The following is a 14,797-nucleotide window of genomic DNA, read 5'->3' on the forward strand; positions in this document are numbered from 1 at the left end:
ACATATGTCCGGAAGTCGGGCAGTTTCCTGAATTTCTGACACCTCAGTCTTACAGGCACTTCTACAAAAGTCCAAGTGGTAAATGACTGTGGGAATTTCTTGTGACAGTTGGAAGCCGAGGCATTCACACCTTGCTTCATTTTTTTCCCTGGCGTTTGAGGTCCCACCTGCTCGCCAGGTATCCAGAGACCCCTGCGTCTGGGAGAGGGGATTACGGTTGTTTCAGATGGCCGCAGTATGGTCTTAACCTACATAGGCGTTGGCTCCGTGGATCCTGTGTACTATATCTGGCACAGGCGAGCGGCGCAGCAGTCTTGATTTGACCTTGTTCTGAGCAGCAGAGGTAGTGCATCTGGCAGACATAACCCTGCTGGCTGGGCTGCTAAGCACACTGTCACACATGTGATCAGTGGGAGCACGGCGCCGGGTAAAGGTCCTCTGCCAGGTACTCCATCATTTTAACAAACACGTCCTCATTAGCACAGGAGCTGCAAAACAAACATTAAGTGAAGTCCCTTGATGACAGTAATGAAGAAATATTTCTAATGAACAAATGTCCCCCATCTGCCTGCTGTGAGAGGTGACAGCTGGGGACGACCCACTGCGTGTGAGTGTGCGTGCGCACGCGCGTGCGCGCGCCTCCCGGGTGATGAACGTATTCCCGCGTTCGGCCGCCAAGCGGGAACGATGGGACGCAAACAAACAAGCGCAGACGAGCACACACTCGAGCCGAGTTTCTGAAACACACAAGGTCGGCCGCTCCGCCTGTCGAAGCCCCCCCCACCCCCCCCGTTTCGGAGGCTCACGCGTGTCTTTGTGTCCGTTCCAAAACAGGGCATCGGCGGACGGGAGGCCCCCATGAAAGCCACTAAACCTTGGAACAACCGGCGCTTCATCGGCACTTTCGACGTGGAGAACACGACCAAGGGCGACTCCGGCCGCTACCGCTGCATTGTCCACTCAGACAAAGGCGTTGGAGTGTCCAATTACGGAGAACTCACCATAAAACGTGAGTATTTGTTCCAGGAAAAACACACAAACAGGCGGCCTTTTCTCGATGAAAACAACACAGAAAGCGCGTTTTCGGTCCACGTGACCTCCGCGCGTCGGGTGAAGCTAGCGGCAGATAAACAGGATGTTTGTGGAAGGAAATGCCCTCCAAATATCCTCCTGCTCCTCTGTTGATTTGCTATCCAGAGGACTTTAACGCTTCCTCTGTCGAGGCTGTCCTTGACGAGCACAATTCCTCCTCAAAGATCACAAAGGCAAGAGGCGCCCGGGTTTACAGTAACCTCACTGATATTTCTCTCCTGCAGTCATTTGATATGAATTTATGGAGTCGTCCGAAGCTAAATCCTGCAAGGCCTCTCTTTCCTTCAGCCCTATAGCCCGGTAATGGCCTTCTATATTTCTTCACCTCAATTTTCTCCCTGCGCTCTCAATTGAATTTACTGCCCCGTTTTTTTCCTCTTTTCTTTTTTCTTTTTTTTTATTTTTTTGTCTCCGAGCTTTGTGTGATTGATAGGTTTAATCCTGGCAGTCCAGATCGAGGTCTGTCAATCATGCGAGAATGGCCGGGCCCAGACACAGCGGAGTGCGGAGGGAGATAAAGTCTCTCTGCCCGAGTGTATCAGCGGGCTTTAGCGATGTACTCAGAGAAAATTTACTGACACACTGGAGGCACTCAGGATCACACTCGTGTATAAATTCAGGCATTACAATTACTGGAGCGTCGCCGCGCTCGCGCATACTGACGAGACGGCCGTATTTCCATGTTACCGGATGGATTTTTACTCAAGACAAACCAGTTAAGTGCCTCTCTGATAAATATTTCAAATGCAATCATTTTCCACACTTGGGCGTGTATCTTGTGTATGAATTCAGTAACTCATGCCATTTTAAATTCCGCCGAGATTTTACACCTCGATGACTTTGACATAAGCCGGCTCATCGGAAGGAGAGGAAAAGGAAAAAAAAAAAAAAGGAGGCGTTTTCGCGCTTATAAGTGTCACACATAAAAACTGATATCTCCTCTTATCGCAGCAGTCATAAAACAAGTGCTTAACCCTCCCAGCAATGTGTCTGAGTTGTAAATCCTCCTTAAATGTGTATTCACCGCGTCCGTGACTCGTTTTTGGAGGAGTGACCACGGAGCTCTCCTGCGGATTATGAGCCTGCTACAATGGCATGCCGCTCCACACCCCCCCCCCCCCCCCCCCCCCCCCACCCCTCATTACCATACACTGCCTTTTCCTTCAACATGAGGAGACTGAATGCTTGATTATCCAAGATAATCACTTCTGCCTTTCATGCCAGTGTTCCATCAGATTTATGTGGCAGTGTTGAAGTGCGCCGCATGCGTTCCCAGAATGCACCGCGGATCGGCCCGGCGCGGCCCCCGTTCCCGTGCCACGCGCCCCTCCACCCCACCCCCCCACCCCCACTTGTGATGAGCTCTCCTGTAGTGCGGCCAGGAGTTTTTGAAAGGAGGATAATTACTCCCCGTCCGAGCGCCGGCTCTTTTCCCGGCCCGGTTAGAATCACCTGGAAGCCACGAGGCGCTCGCCGCTCGCCGCGCTCCGTCGCGGCATTCCGGGCTCCACGACCCCGAGGTGCCGCCGTGTCGCCGCTAATGAGAATAGCCTCTAAAAAAAAAAAAAAAAAAATCGAAGGCCAGCCAGTCAAGCAACTCGGTTTTTTTTTTTTTTTTTTTTTTTTTTCCCCGTGACCATCTCCTCTCATATCAGGAGCCGATCAATTCTTTACTCGCTGCAGCCCAATTAGGGAGGCGACCGACGTAATGAGGACCTGCTGCATCTTAACAGGAGAGGCCGGCTGCACGGAGCAGGAAAATGAAAGACGATTCCTCAGCACTGAGCTCTGACTAATCTAAGGGCAGAGCAGCTCTCTGCGCGGGGAAGCGTGCGCTTGCAGTTTCCCTGAAATCATTTGTTGATTAATCAAAGAGTCGGGGAGGAAAATAATTGACCGGCGGGTTTAATCATTGATCGATCCACCAGTTCTGGTGCCATTTTCCATCATCTATCAGCATTTTATACCTCATAGATGTAATAAACATAAAGATTATTTCTGTTCGAGCTTAGTGTTTATATTTATACCCTTCGGCTCGCTGTGCACATGTTGGCGTTTACCGTTGCATGTTGCGGACGTGCATTTGTGGGATTGCGCCGGGGCTGGAGAGCAGGTGTTTGTGGTTGAAGCAGGACGCAGCTGTCGGCAGCCTGCTGGACGTACGGCGAGCGCCGCGGCAGCAGCTGCTCGCTGACCCCGGCGTCATCTGCACGCCGCTGCCCATTCCCGGCGCCGCCGGAGGGCCGCTCCGGCCCCGCTACAGGCTCAAACAGTGGGAAATGACTTGTTAATATCCTGAAGTGTCCCAGCACTCCAGTGTGTCTCACACCGGTAATCCGTTGTTTTCTGTGCGTCTGTTGAACGGAGGATTACTGCACCTACAGGAATTATTTCATCACTGTAAGCTGCTGTTGCTTTTGTCAAGCAGTAACTTTTCAAAGTTAAATGAGATGCTGCGCGCTGTAATAACGCCGCGCCGCTGAGTCGCACTCCTGCAGAAATGGTTTCCAGTGATAACGGCGGAGGCGGAATTGAGCGGCGGCTGCAGCATCCATGCATTAAAATGCATATGAAGGCACCGACTCTCTATAGAGACAAAGGATTTACCCGACCACCAAGGAGCGTTGTAATTTAAATCGTATTTGAACGCGACGGTTAAATGGCGTGTTTGGTGCTCGCAGTGAGCCAGCTGCGGGAAACTTTATCGTGGCCGGCCTCTTGGTGCCGAGCGTCACGCGGCGTCATTAAAGGAGCCGTGTGGATAAAGTTAGACACGCCGTTATGATATTTATGTGTTCCGGACTTGTTGTTTTATGTCCTTTTACAAAGTCCTCACTTTGATTCGGCTCTTTGATGAATATTTATCATTCCAGCTGAAATGAATTATATCTGTCATAATAACTACACATGCCATCTGCTTTTCTGCAGAAAGAGGAGGAAAGCACAAAGCCGCACGACTACAGAGAGAAAATCACTTCTGCTTTGTGAAACTAGCGTCGTCTCATTTAATGTTTTAAAATATTAAAAAGCAATGCCTTTGTCTATACGGCCCTCGTATGAGCCAAGATGTTCAAAGTGAGCCTGCTTTCTGTTGCTTAAATTAATCTGAGCATATTGCTACTTAACTCAGTTAAACCCCTTTTAAGACATAACAACAGGCCATAAAAGACCATCAAAACAAGCCCGGGGCTGGACCGGCGTTTTGGGTCACCTCGTTTTCCCGTCTGGCTCCGACACGCAGTCTGACGGCCCGCTGGATTAGCCGGTTCGCTTTAGGTGATGTTTGACAGGGACGCTGGGAGCCGGGATTAGTGGGAGTTTAGGGAGGTGCGATAGAGGTCACCGTGGGGAAACCATCTGCCCAGGAAGAGCCCCCGCTCCCCCGCCGGACGCCTTGGCGGCGGCGGCTCCTCGCTCGTCTCTGAGACTTCTCCAGCGGAAGCAGCCGGCCAGCTAATGGCATTACTCTGGTGCATGTGTGCTCATTAGAGCTCCTCACCGCCGCCGCGACGCACGACTATTGTAGTGTGTGACAAGGGGAGATTCCTGAGCAATTCCTGAGCTGTGGGGTCAGAGCTCTGTGTTGATGATCGGAGGCTTTCAGTTGCACCAGGAGACCATTTTTTAACCAAACAATTCAGTTTGTGAAGCTGGATTTGTTTTCACGATCCCTTGAGAAGGGAGAAAAGGAAATGCTTTCACTCAACAACTTTTTTTCAAATAGACATTTGCATGTTGGTGGAATCATTTCTTGACGGTTCACACAGCAGCGGTGCCTCACCAACCTCACGGCGCCTGGTGGTGCGGCCGCTAGCTGCCACTGTCGAGTTTTAAAATGAAATATCTGGGCATCAGACGTCCGTTCATGAAAAGGAAACGCCGCTCAACTTATTTGAAACCAAGGCGAACGATGCAACTACACTTAAAGGAACATTACATTTTCTTTCAAAACACTGCAGTGGAAACACAAAACTTAAAAAAATACAAAGGCAGTGGTTTCTGATCTGAAAACGAGGCCCAGAACTGAACAACCTCACCTTCATCACTAACTTCAGACGCTTCCTCAAGTGTTACTGCAGCATCGCCTCAGTGTGTTGTTGCAAAATAAACCTGTCAGTCATTAGAAAAAGCCTTGTTACAGCAGAAATGGCACAAGGTTCAAGCAGGATTACACAAATATTGGTGACATGAGCGGAAAGGTCGTCTTCAAGGTTGCCGCCGAGGAACACATCTGCCTGTTGGCGATAAACTTTTCAGAAATCTTCTTTCATGCTTGTCTGAACAGCGAGGCTGGAGGTTAAAAACAGACTGAAGTTCTATTGTTGGGTGAAGCGTTGAGTCCTTGTGACGGTACTCTCACTTCTGTCTCGTGTTTTTCTCATTGATGAGTCAAATGCTTCAGCGTCCCGCTATTTAAATAACATTTAGTTTTGCAGCAGGGGTCAGATATTTGTTAATTAAGTTTGTTTGACACAAAACCTGCAGAAACGGTGTTATTCTGAAATCGGTGCATAAATCACGTGCTCATTCTTACGCTGATGATCAAGTGTTTTATTTAAACGTGTTTTGATATAAAATATGTCGGCAGAGCTTCATTGAATGTTTGCGAATGCATTTGAGCTTATTGACTGACACTGTGCCCGTCAAGAGGAACTCAAACCTGCTGAAATTCACTCCAGCCTGAATCATTATTCATCCTAAGAAACATTAAGGTTAATTAAGAAAATAAAACAAAAAGAAAACGTTGCCCTGCTTAATAAAGGCAGCAGCAGATATCAGAACAGAGATGAATAAAGTGTGCAATGAAGAAATATTAAACTTGTCTGTACTCGCGCAGAGCCGCCCGTGCCCATCGCGCCGCCCCAGCTGACGGCCGTCGGCGCCACCTACCTGTGGATCCAGCTCAACGCCAACTCCATCAACGGGGACGGGCCGATCGTGGACCGGGAGGTGGAGTACCGCACCGTGTCGGGCACCATGTATGACCTGCAGCCCGTCGACAAGACCACGCACAAGATCGGCCACCTGGACCCCGACACGGAGTACGAGATCAGCGTCCTGCTGACCAGGCCTCTGGAGGGGGGCACCGGCGCCCCCGGGCCGCCGCTGAGGGCCAGGACCAGATGTGCAGGTCAGAGCTTTAACCAGTACATCATTCTTCATCATCATCTTTGATATTGATTTATTTTATGCTGGAAAAACGTTCCTTGTTGAGGACGCTGGTATTTAATAGTAATGTGAAATTAAACTCTGTTTATGACCTTGTTTTCTTGCAAAAAAACATTTTGATTAATAGAAGTTTGAATGTTTTCTCACATGCACGATGAATTTTCCATCAGATTTAAGTTTTTGAATTTCAAGCCGCTCCTCAGTGAAACAGTGTTGAGGTCCAGCTTTCAGACAGAAGTCCTCAGAATTCAGGTGAGGGTGAATTGTGGCGCATGGTTCCGGCTGTGGCGACGGAGAAAGAAGCAGAAAACGAGAGCGCGTCCGCCGTCACGCTCCAAGGCGGCGGCTCGTGCCGGAAGGCTGCATCGTCCATTGTCACGCTGGCTTTAACAGCTTTCTTCATCTTCACTGTTTGACACACAAAACTTCTTCATTTTGCCTTTGTGCTCAATGTCAAACTGCAATTTCATTAGATTCTTCCTAGTATGTTCTTCAGGGACACCAGAGGTGCAGAAAAGCTTTCGGACACTTTGACTGCAGTGAAATGATTGAGAAAAGTTTCTCCTTTTGGGCTTGATTTATGGAACAGTCAACACAGAACAAAATGGTATTTGAAAGACTTAAAGGTGCTGTAGGCAGGATTCCGCATCTCCGCCATCTTGCTTAGGGTTACCTAAGCAAGATGGCGATTTGACCCATCTAAGATGGCGATTTGAAACCCAGCACAGCCAATCCTGTCCTGTTTACTCTGACATCACACCCTTATGCAAGTTAAGCCCCTCCCACAAGAACGTGCGACGAACGCCCCTCGACCAATCACGGTTAGAGCCTCGTGGGCTCTTCTGATTGGTCAAAGATATCTGGAACTGTCGATTCCTTTTCAGCTCAGAACAGAGACAGATGGAAACGCTGCGCCCTCGCGGTAGTGCAATTATGCTACACTCCTAAAGGATTATCAATGGATACTCTAACATTTAATCCAAAGAAAACACAGAAAAATTAGCATTGACTAGCGAAATCCTGCCTACAGCACCTTTAAGTATGTATATTTTTTTTATAGCAGAATCATTTAATATTTTAACTATCTTGCAACACCAATAAGCGTCTCTAACAGTTTTTTACTGGGGTGTCAAAACTCGTTTCAGTTCAACATGAAGTCATTTCTAAAGATACTTTTCTGGTGCAAAATTTAGTTAAAAGTCCCAAATAAGCTTCTGTAACTGGTTTGTTTTTGCATTACAAACTCATCCTGACAAACTGTTGGAGCCCCTTACTCTCTGATTTTGGCCCACGGGCCCTATGTTTGGCACCCCTGCTTTGTTAAAGACCTTAAAGGTGCTGTAGGCAGGATTCGGCATCTCCGCCATCTTGCTTAGGTTTACCTAAGCAAGATGGCGATTTGACCCATCCAAGATGGCGATTTGAAACCCAGCACAGCCAATCCTGTCCTGTTTTCTCTGAAATCACGCCCTTACACAAGTTAAGCCCCTCCCACAAGAACGTGTGACGAACGCCCCTCAACCAATCACAGTTAGAGCCTCAGGGGCTCTTCTGATTGGTCAAAGATACCTGGAGCTGTCGAGATTCCTTTTCAGCTCAGAACAGAGACAGATGGAAACGCTGCGCCCTCGCAGTAGTGCAATTATGCTACACTCCTAAAGGGTTATCAATGGATACTCTAACATTTAATCCAAAGAAAACACAGAAAAATTAGCATTGACTAGCGAAATCCTGCCGACAGCACCTTTAAGTAGCTACTTATACCAATACGTTCTGATATAGATAACAATAAATCCCTCCAGAGCCCAGCGTCTCACTTAGACCCGCGGGTTTCTTCATGGTGCTTGTTCAGAAAGCAGCAGTCGTTTTAGAACATTTGTCACATTTGGATTCCACAGGACGGGAAACGTCGCCGATATCTACGTTCTCCATCGCTGCTTCAGGTTTCTCTGAGTTCTCATCGTGCAGTTCTGTGATTTCCAGCAGAAGTGTCTCTTCCTCTGCTCCGTCTCGATAATTAATGACTCGTTGATTACACTTCAGCGTTCTGCTCCTCGTTTCTACTGCAGGAAAATCATTTGTCAAGGCTGCGTAGTATGTAAAAGAATCAAACCTGCGCCATCAGGCGAGCCATTAAGAGTGATTGACGGTGTTTATGAGAAAAAATGAAGCGCTATGAAAGAGCCCTGAAGGTGGTGTAACTCTTCCAGATCCAACACTTTCTCTGCCTCCAGACGATGCCGCTGATCTGTCACGTGCGCTGCTGTCAGCACCTAAATCATCTTAGTGGCGAATCTCCAGCTTGCTAACTGTGAAGGCTGGAGTTTGTGCGACGGCTCCGACCCACTGCCAATAGGTAGAACTGATCTAATAATAACAATAACATCTGCTGGAGCTCCAGAAGCACAGGGAAAAAAAAAAAAAACTGTTTCTCTTTCAGCAGTTTGTTTCAAGTCGGTGACTGCGATACAACGCAGAACAAAAGTGTCCACTTGATTAAAACGAGAGCGAGCGGCTCAAACGTACAATGAAAAAAAAAAAAAAAAACCTGGTCAGAACGGTTCATTCATCCAACACATTGTACTATTTTCTCTTATCGCCTTAAGCTGGCTATATTTGAGTTTGCACTGTTCCCAGTTTACTTCTATAAATTAAACCTTTGTAGAAGACTGTCGCTAATCGCCCTGCCCGAACAATAAATAGCCATCAGCGCTCCATTGTTAGAGAAGCTCCATTGTGTTTTCTCTGAAGCCTCATTGCGTTTGAAGTAAATGACTGGATCTCAGAATTGCTCCACATATATCATCAGCAGTTTACTTACGCGCCGTTTTTCCATAGTAAGAAGAAGCTTCTGCTTTTGTTCCAAACTATAGAGTCTCTTTTTGAGTGGTTCCTGCTCTGCTGTCTCTGGGACACGTTCAAGCAAAACATGCAAGAGAGGAATTTCACCAGAACACTATATCGCCAAAAGTATTTGCTCAGGTATCCAAAACACTGAGCTTGGGTGTTCCAATCAATTCCATGGTCACAGGCGTACGAAGTCAAGCAGCTCGGCATGCAGATTATTCCTGCAGTCGTTATTGAAAGAACGTGCCGCTCTCGGAAGATGCTGCAGCGTTCGGAGGCCACCCGTGCAAGAAATAAGTCGAGCTGGGAAATTTCCTCGCAATCAAATGTTAGTAGTAGTAGTAGAAAAAAAACCCCACAGACCTGGATGATCCGGTCTGACTGGGCTGTGGAACGTCTTCATGAAAGAGTTGAAGCTGCAGAGTTTGGACTGACATTAAAATCCAGTGGTTTCAGAATGGGAAGGTCAGACAGGCGAGCCAATGCTTTTGGCAGTACAGTGTATGTTCAAACTTTTTCACTTCATTCAATAGTTCAGCCACGCGTCGCGTATGTGGGATGATTTATAGTTGGCGTCGGGTCGAAATGGCCCCTCCACTCGGTTAATTTCAGAGCTCCTTGTTTACTCTTCTTAATTCTCATTGGAAAAGCTCTGCGAGCTTCTTAATGCGTCGACAACGCAGATGGATGTCAGGCGTGAGGCGCAGTGGCACCTCGCGCCGCCGCCGCAACACTGCGGCCGCTCGCTTTCAAACATGTACGTAACCATGCTGAGAATGCCTGATGATATTGTACAAATTGCCCTTCTCACAACATTAACCAGCTAAATTCCCCGGCTGTGCCGCCATGCCAGCTCTCAGGAACAAAACAAACCCGGCCTCAGCACTTTCCCAGCCTAATGCTGTTTGGTGTCCGGAGAAATGCTGATGAAAATGATTTTTTTTCCTCTCTCTGCCTCCTCTCCGCCCGGGGTGCGGCCCACGTTCCCCACTGTGAAGGTCACGGGCTCGTTCATTTTTAGCCCGGCTGATGGGGATGAATGGGGCCTACACCTGCGCGGTTCCGCGGGGGTCCTGCCCCCTGGCCGCTCGGCCGGGCACGGCACGGCCAGATTGATGGCCGCGGCTCCTGAAGTGTGTTTGAGGAAGCGGCTCTTGATCTTGTCCGGCTCTCGGCTGGCCTCTCCCGCTGACAGGCCGGGCCTCAGCAGTGCTCCTAATTGAACGGTTAAGACTCTCAGGGCTGTGTTATACATCACTGTTGATACAGACAGCACCCCCCCCCTTCATCCCCCCCCCCTCCTCCCCCTTCCTTTCCCAGCACTGCTGTCTGAAGGCGCTAATGAAAATCTGTGGCCACTTTAGAGTTCCGTCTCTCACATAATTATTCATCGCCATGCTTTTGGTCACCTCACAAAATGAGCAATGTTTCTGATGACAAAGGATGTTTTAATTCAATCTGCTGTAAAATGGGAGATGTATAATGCAAGGACGCCACCAATCCAATTCAGAGGCGGCAGGAAGAAAGGAGCAGCCTTGAAAGGTTTTCTTTCCCACGAAGCACTTCCATTACTTCCCTGGTGAACAACAAAGAGCGTCTTATCCAAGGATGTGTGATTGCTGTTGGGGGGTTATTTGTGGGTGTGGAGTGTTTGCAGAGTGACTCAGGCTCATTTCTCAGGACACTTCTGGCTTCTCCATGTTCGACACTTTGTCCCGTTGACCAGCATTTTGCGGGTGAATCTAAAATATTTGGTAATCTGTCTCCTGCCACAACACATTTCTGTGAAGCGGTTTTCCTCTCCAGAGTCCATGTTGCTCTATCAGGGCTCCTCGGAGGGAGACGCTGTGTTATCGGGTGGCGCCCCGGGACCGCGGCGTGACGCCCTGCATCTCAGCAACATTACCGAGAGACGAGCTCACGCAGAGACACCATTTCCAGCCCCCGCTCGGCGGCCAGACGGCCAAACCTTAAACAGCTCCCCTGTTCGAGTCTGAGCTGTTGAGAAACGCATTTTCCTCGTCTTGATCTGCTTTCGGTGAATTTACTGCGCTGCAGTGGCTGAAACGACATCTTTTTCTGATCCAGCCCAGCTTGTTTACGTGTGTCCAGGGTCGCCTCGGTCTGAATGACTCACACGGTGTATGCAGACGCCTCGTTGATGGCCGCTGTCTGTAGCGTGGATCTTTCTCCTGTTGTGGTTCCACTTCCATTGATGAAGTATGTCTTTTTTTAAAGCTTATTGTAGAGGAGGACAGATGTGGTGGAAACACAGCATGCTTTGTGTAGCGTCTCGTCTTCTGACACTAGAGTTGCCAACCGTTCCTTGAAAAACGGAATCGTTCCGTATTTGGATGTAAAAGTGTGCATTCCGTACTGAGCTGAAAAGGAACGCACTTTGTTCCGTATTTCTGAGAGTCAAAACGTGAGCAATGGAACATGCGCTTTTTTTTGAAAACTTACGGTAAATTGTTCACCGGCTCTCTGACGTTCTGTGACCAATGAGCTGACAGAGATGGCTCGACAACACAGAATCACTCTTATCTCATTGGTCAAAAAAGACCGTTCCTAGTAGGCTACAGCAGTTCATTGGCCAATAGTCAGTTTGGTCACAGAGCGCATGGGAAGAAGTAAATCAAAACATTAAAGCAGCAGCATGGCTTCCATAGACACGTAAGTTTGTGCCGTTTCCATAGCGGATATATTATGTTTGGTTCATTGATTTGTGTCTGCTGCTGCAGACTGTGGAGTGTTTTCAGTTTAGAAACGGCACCTTGTGGGTTTTTTTGTTCAGAAGGTTTTTCAGTTTTGATTTTGCACTTTTTTAGTTGAAAATAAAAAAAGAACATGTTAAAATCCAGAAGAGACAGCAGCTGTTTGATGTTATTTTGCACATTTAGCAATAAATAGAGAATAGAATAGGAATAGAAGACTTTATTAATCTCACAGTGGAGAAATGTACAGGTGTATAGGCTCATAGAACCCACAGCGGGGTGCAATAGTAATGAATGGTGCAATAATTAACAAGTAACAGTGCAAATCATACTACGACTGATAATACAAGCTAAAGACAATGAAGATCTAACTGTATGTACAACCTGAATCTTAAAAATATAACAGGAAATATATAATATATACAATATACACAATACAATATGCAATATACGATGCAATATATAATTATACAGTATGATATAATATGTACAATATGTTTTAGCGGAGTGACTGGATACAGCAGAGTGAATGGATGATAAAGTGTCGCTGAATTTTTTTAAAGGGGGGGTGCAGGATATTATAATGTCCAGGATTATTGCTCATATTCCACACAGTAGAACTGTACAGCCTGACAGCGGTGGGGATGAGAGGCCTGTGGTAGCTCCTTCCTGCTCTGAGGGTCTCAGTCTCCTCTGAAGGAGCTGCTGAGCTGCTCTAGCGTCCGGTGCAGTGGCTGAGAGCTGCTGTCCATGATGATGATGATACTGGAATGATAACTGTCTCACTGTAGGCCTCAAATACAAACTGATCAAGCTGATCATGAGTTATTGCAATCTTGCTACTGTAGGTGTGATGCAGTAGCCTAATGTGTTTTTATAGTCTGTAATAGGTATAACTGTGGCAAAATGCTGTTATATATGCGTTTTTCACCCCCCAAAAACCCAGTTTTTTTCAGCTGCCCGCGAGAGGTGTTCCTTATTTCAATCTCTGGGAGTTAGCAACCCTATCTGACACTCATGCCTGAACTACATCAGTGGGCCCAAACAGCCCACGTTATGGCCGCCAAACCACCAAGAAAATAGTGAAAACTCCCCCCAGAAAACCCAGTTTGCTTTTTTCTTGATTTTTTTGTTTAATTTCTTGGGCGTAGCGGAGCGCTAGCTAACTAGCATTAGCCTCACAGTCATGCTGTTAGAGGGAGCTTGGAAAAACCTGCAGAATGTAAATGCAGTTTTTGGACACTTCAGTGTGTTTTGCACCAGAAGCTTCCATTAATTTTGGCTTTATGTTGAGATTATTATTCATTTTCATCATGCATACTCTGAACCACAATAAAGAAAAGCGTTAAAGTTTAAATTTAAGGGCTATTATGGCTCTGTTTAACCCGTCCAGCCCACACAGAATGACACCAGGCTGTATTTGACCCCTGAACTGAAATGTGTTTGCCACCTGCGGACTCTGCAGAACTCAGCACTGAGACGTTCAGTCTGAACAGAATATAATTAATATACAGCATCATCACTCTTCAGTGTGTATCTGTAGAAGTCATCTCTTCGTGAACATTGTCAAATCCATTTTTTTTTTTTTTTAATTTTCCTCCCAGTATTGTGAAGCTAATTAAGCCAGAATAAAATCTGCACAAGGTATGTTATTTTTTTTTCTTCCTTTTCTCCTTCTTTCTGTTCTGATGCAGTGCAGATCGTTGCATACTGGTTACCATGGCAGAGGAACAGTCTGTCCTGTGTGTCTCATCTCCACCCCGTGGCCTCTGCCGTCCCGCTGGCTCTCGGGCGCTTTAAAAATGGCAGTACACGATGTCCATTCTGGGTCCAAACACCTGCTCAGACTCCAGCCCCTGCCAAGTCCACATCTCCATCTATAAGTTCTCTCCATCTGCGCTCCGGCGCCACGTGGGAGTCGTCTCATCTGTTTGTTTTTACTTTGCCATTCTGTTGCACCGATTGCTATTAAACACAGGGGAATCGGCGTTAATCAGGGATCAGCCTTCGCTTAAACACTCATTTATAACCGTGGAGAGTGGAGAGGGAGGGGGGGCAATTATCTTCTCCCAGTAGGAGGAGACTATTTTCATTTAGCCTTTTGGCTAATTTGTGAAAGTCCAGGACTGTTTTATGGCTCAAAGTGCCGACGATAGCCTGGTCTGCTATTATAATGGAATTCTAAATTTTTCAACGTGTTAATGAGTAAACTGATCCCTAAAAAGTGTTTGTTTTTTTTTCTTGAAATTCACGTTGTTGCAGCAGCGTAGGAGTGAGTAAATAAAAAGTACAGTGGGTTAATTGTTCATGTTTGGGGGTATTTGGACTATTTGCCCTTTAATACCTCAATACTGAAATGTGCAATGTAGAAAAATATGCATTAATAATATGCCAGATAAACACAAAAACCCAATACAAGCTTCAGGAAACACTTTGATTCTGGATAAGTTTATTTAAAAATGTGAAATCCAACAGACAGCACTAGTTCTGGTCATGTTGCACGTCATGGTCTTTATTTCTCTGTGACTGCATGAAAAAAATGTCATCAAAATGTTGAAACTTCACCTTTTTTAACCCTTAAACATTCTGTACCAAGTTGATAATCATAAGACATAAACAGAAGTGTACGAAGACTTGACTTTTGGAGTCTATGTTGGAAATCCAAATGTGTGAGATGATGAAAGTCTTCGTCTTCCTGTCTTGATCACCACTCTGATAAATAACACCTCTGCATAGTACGTTTGTGAATCACTCATTAAATCTGGGTACTGTTACACTTTAGGCTCAACTTTTACGTTTTAATCTTTTTTTGCTTCCTCTTAATGAAAAAAAAAAAAAAAACTCCCGCTTCTGTCCTATTTTCAACCCGATCTCTGTGATGTTGAGTCGGGTTTGATTTAATGTCAGCCTGTTCCGAGTGTGATTGTACTGCTGCCAAAAACCCTTCGACGAGTTCAGTCTGCAGATCGACTGAT

At 46.7% G+C, this 14,797-nt stretch overlaps 1 protein-coding gene across 8 annotated transcripts in view; it reads left to right on the top strand.

Annotated features, from left to right (window-relative positions):
* Nucleotides 1–14,797, top strand: part of LOC115405032 (receptor-type tyrosine-protein phosphatase mu) — a 150,645-nt gene that overhangs the window by 56,514 nt on the left and 79,334 nt on the right. For all 8 annotated transcript variants that reach the window (XM_030114447.1, XM_030114450.1, XM_030114448.1 and 5 more), the window contains exons 6-7: nt 835–1,009; nt 5,930–6,223. In XM_030114447.1, coding sequence (XP_029970307.1) covers nt 835–1,009; nt 5,930–6,223 — 469 coding nt within the window. The remainder of the gene's footprint in view (nt 1–834; nt 1,010–5,929; nt 6,224–14,797) is intronic.

This window comes from Salarias fasciatus, chromosome 18 (assembly GCF_902148845.1).
Source record: "Salarias fasciatus chromosome 18, fSalaFa1.1, whole genome shotgun sequence".
NCBI classification, from domain to species: Eukaryota; Metazoa; Chordata; class Actinopteri; order Blenniiformes; family Blenniidae; genus Salarias; species Salarias fasciatus.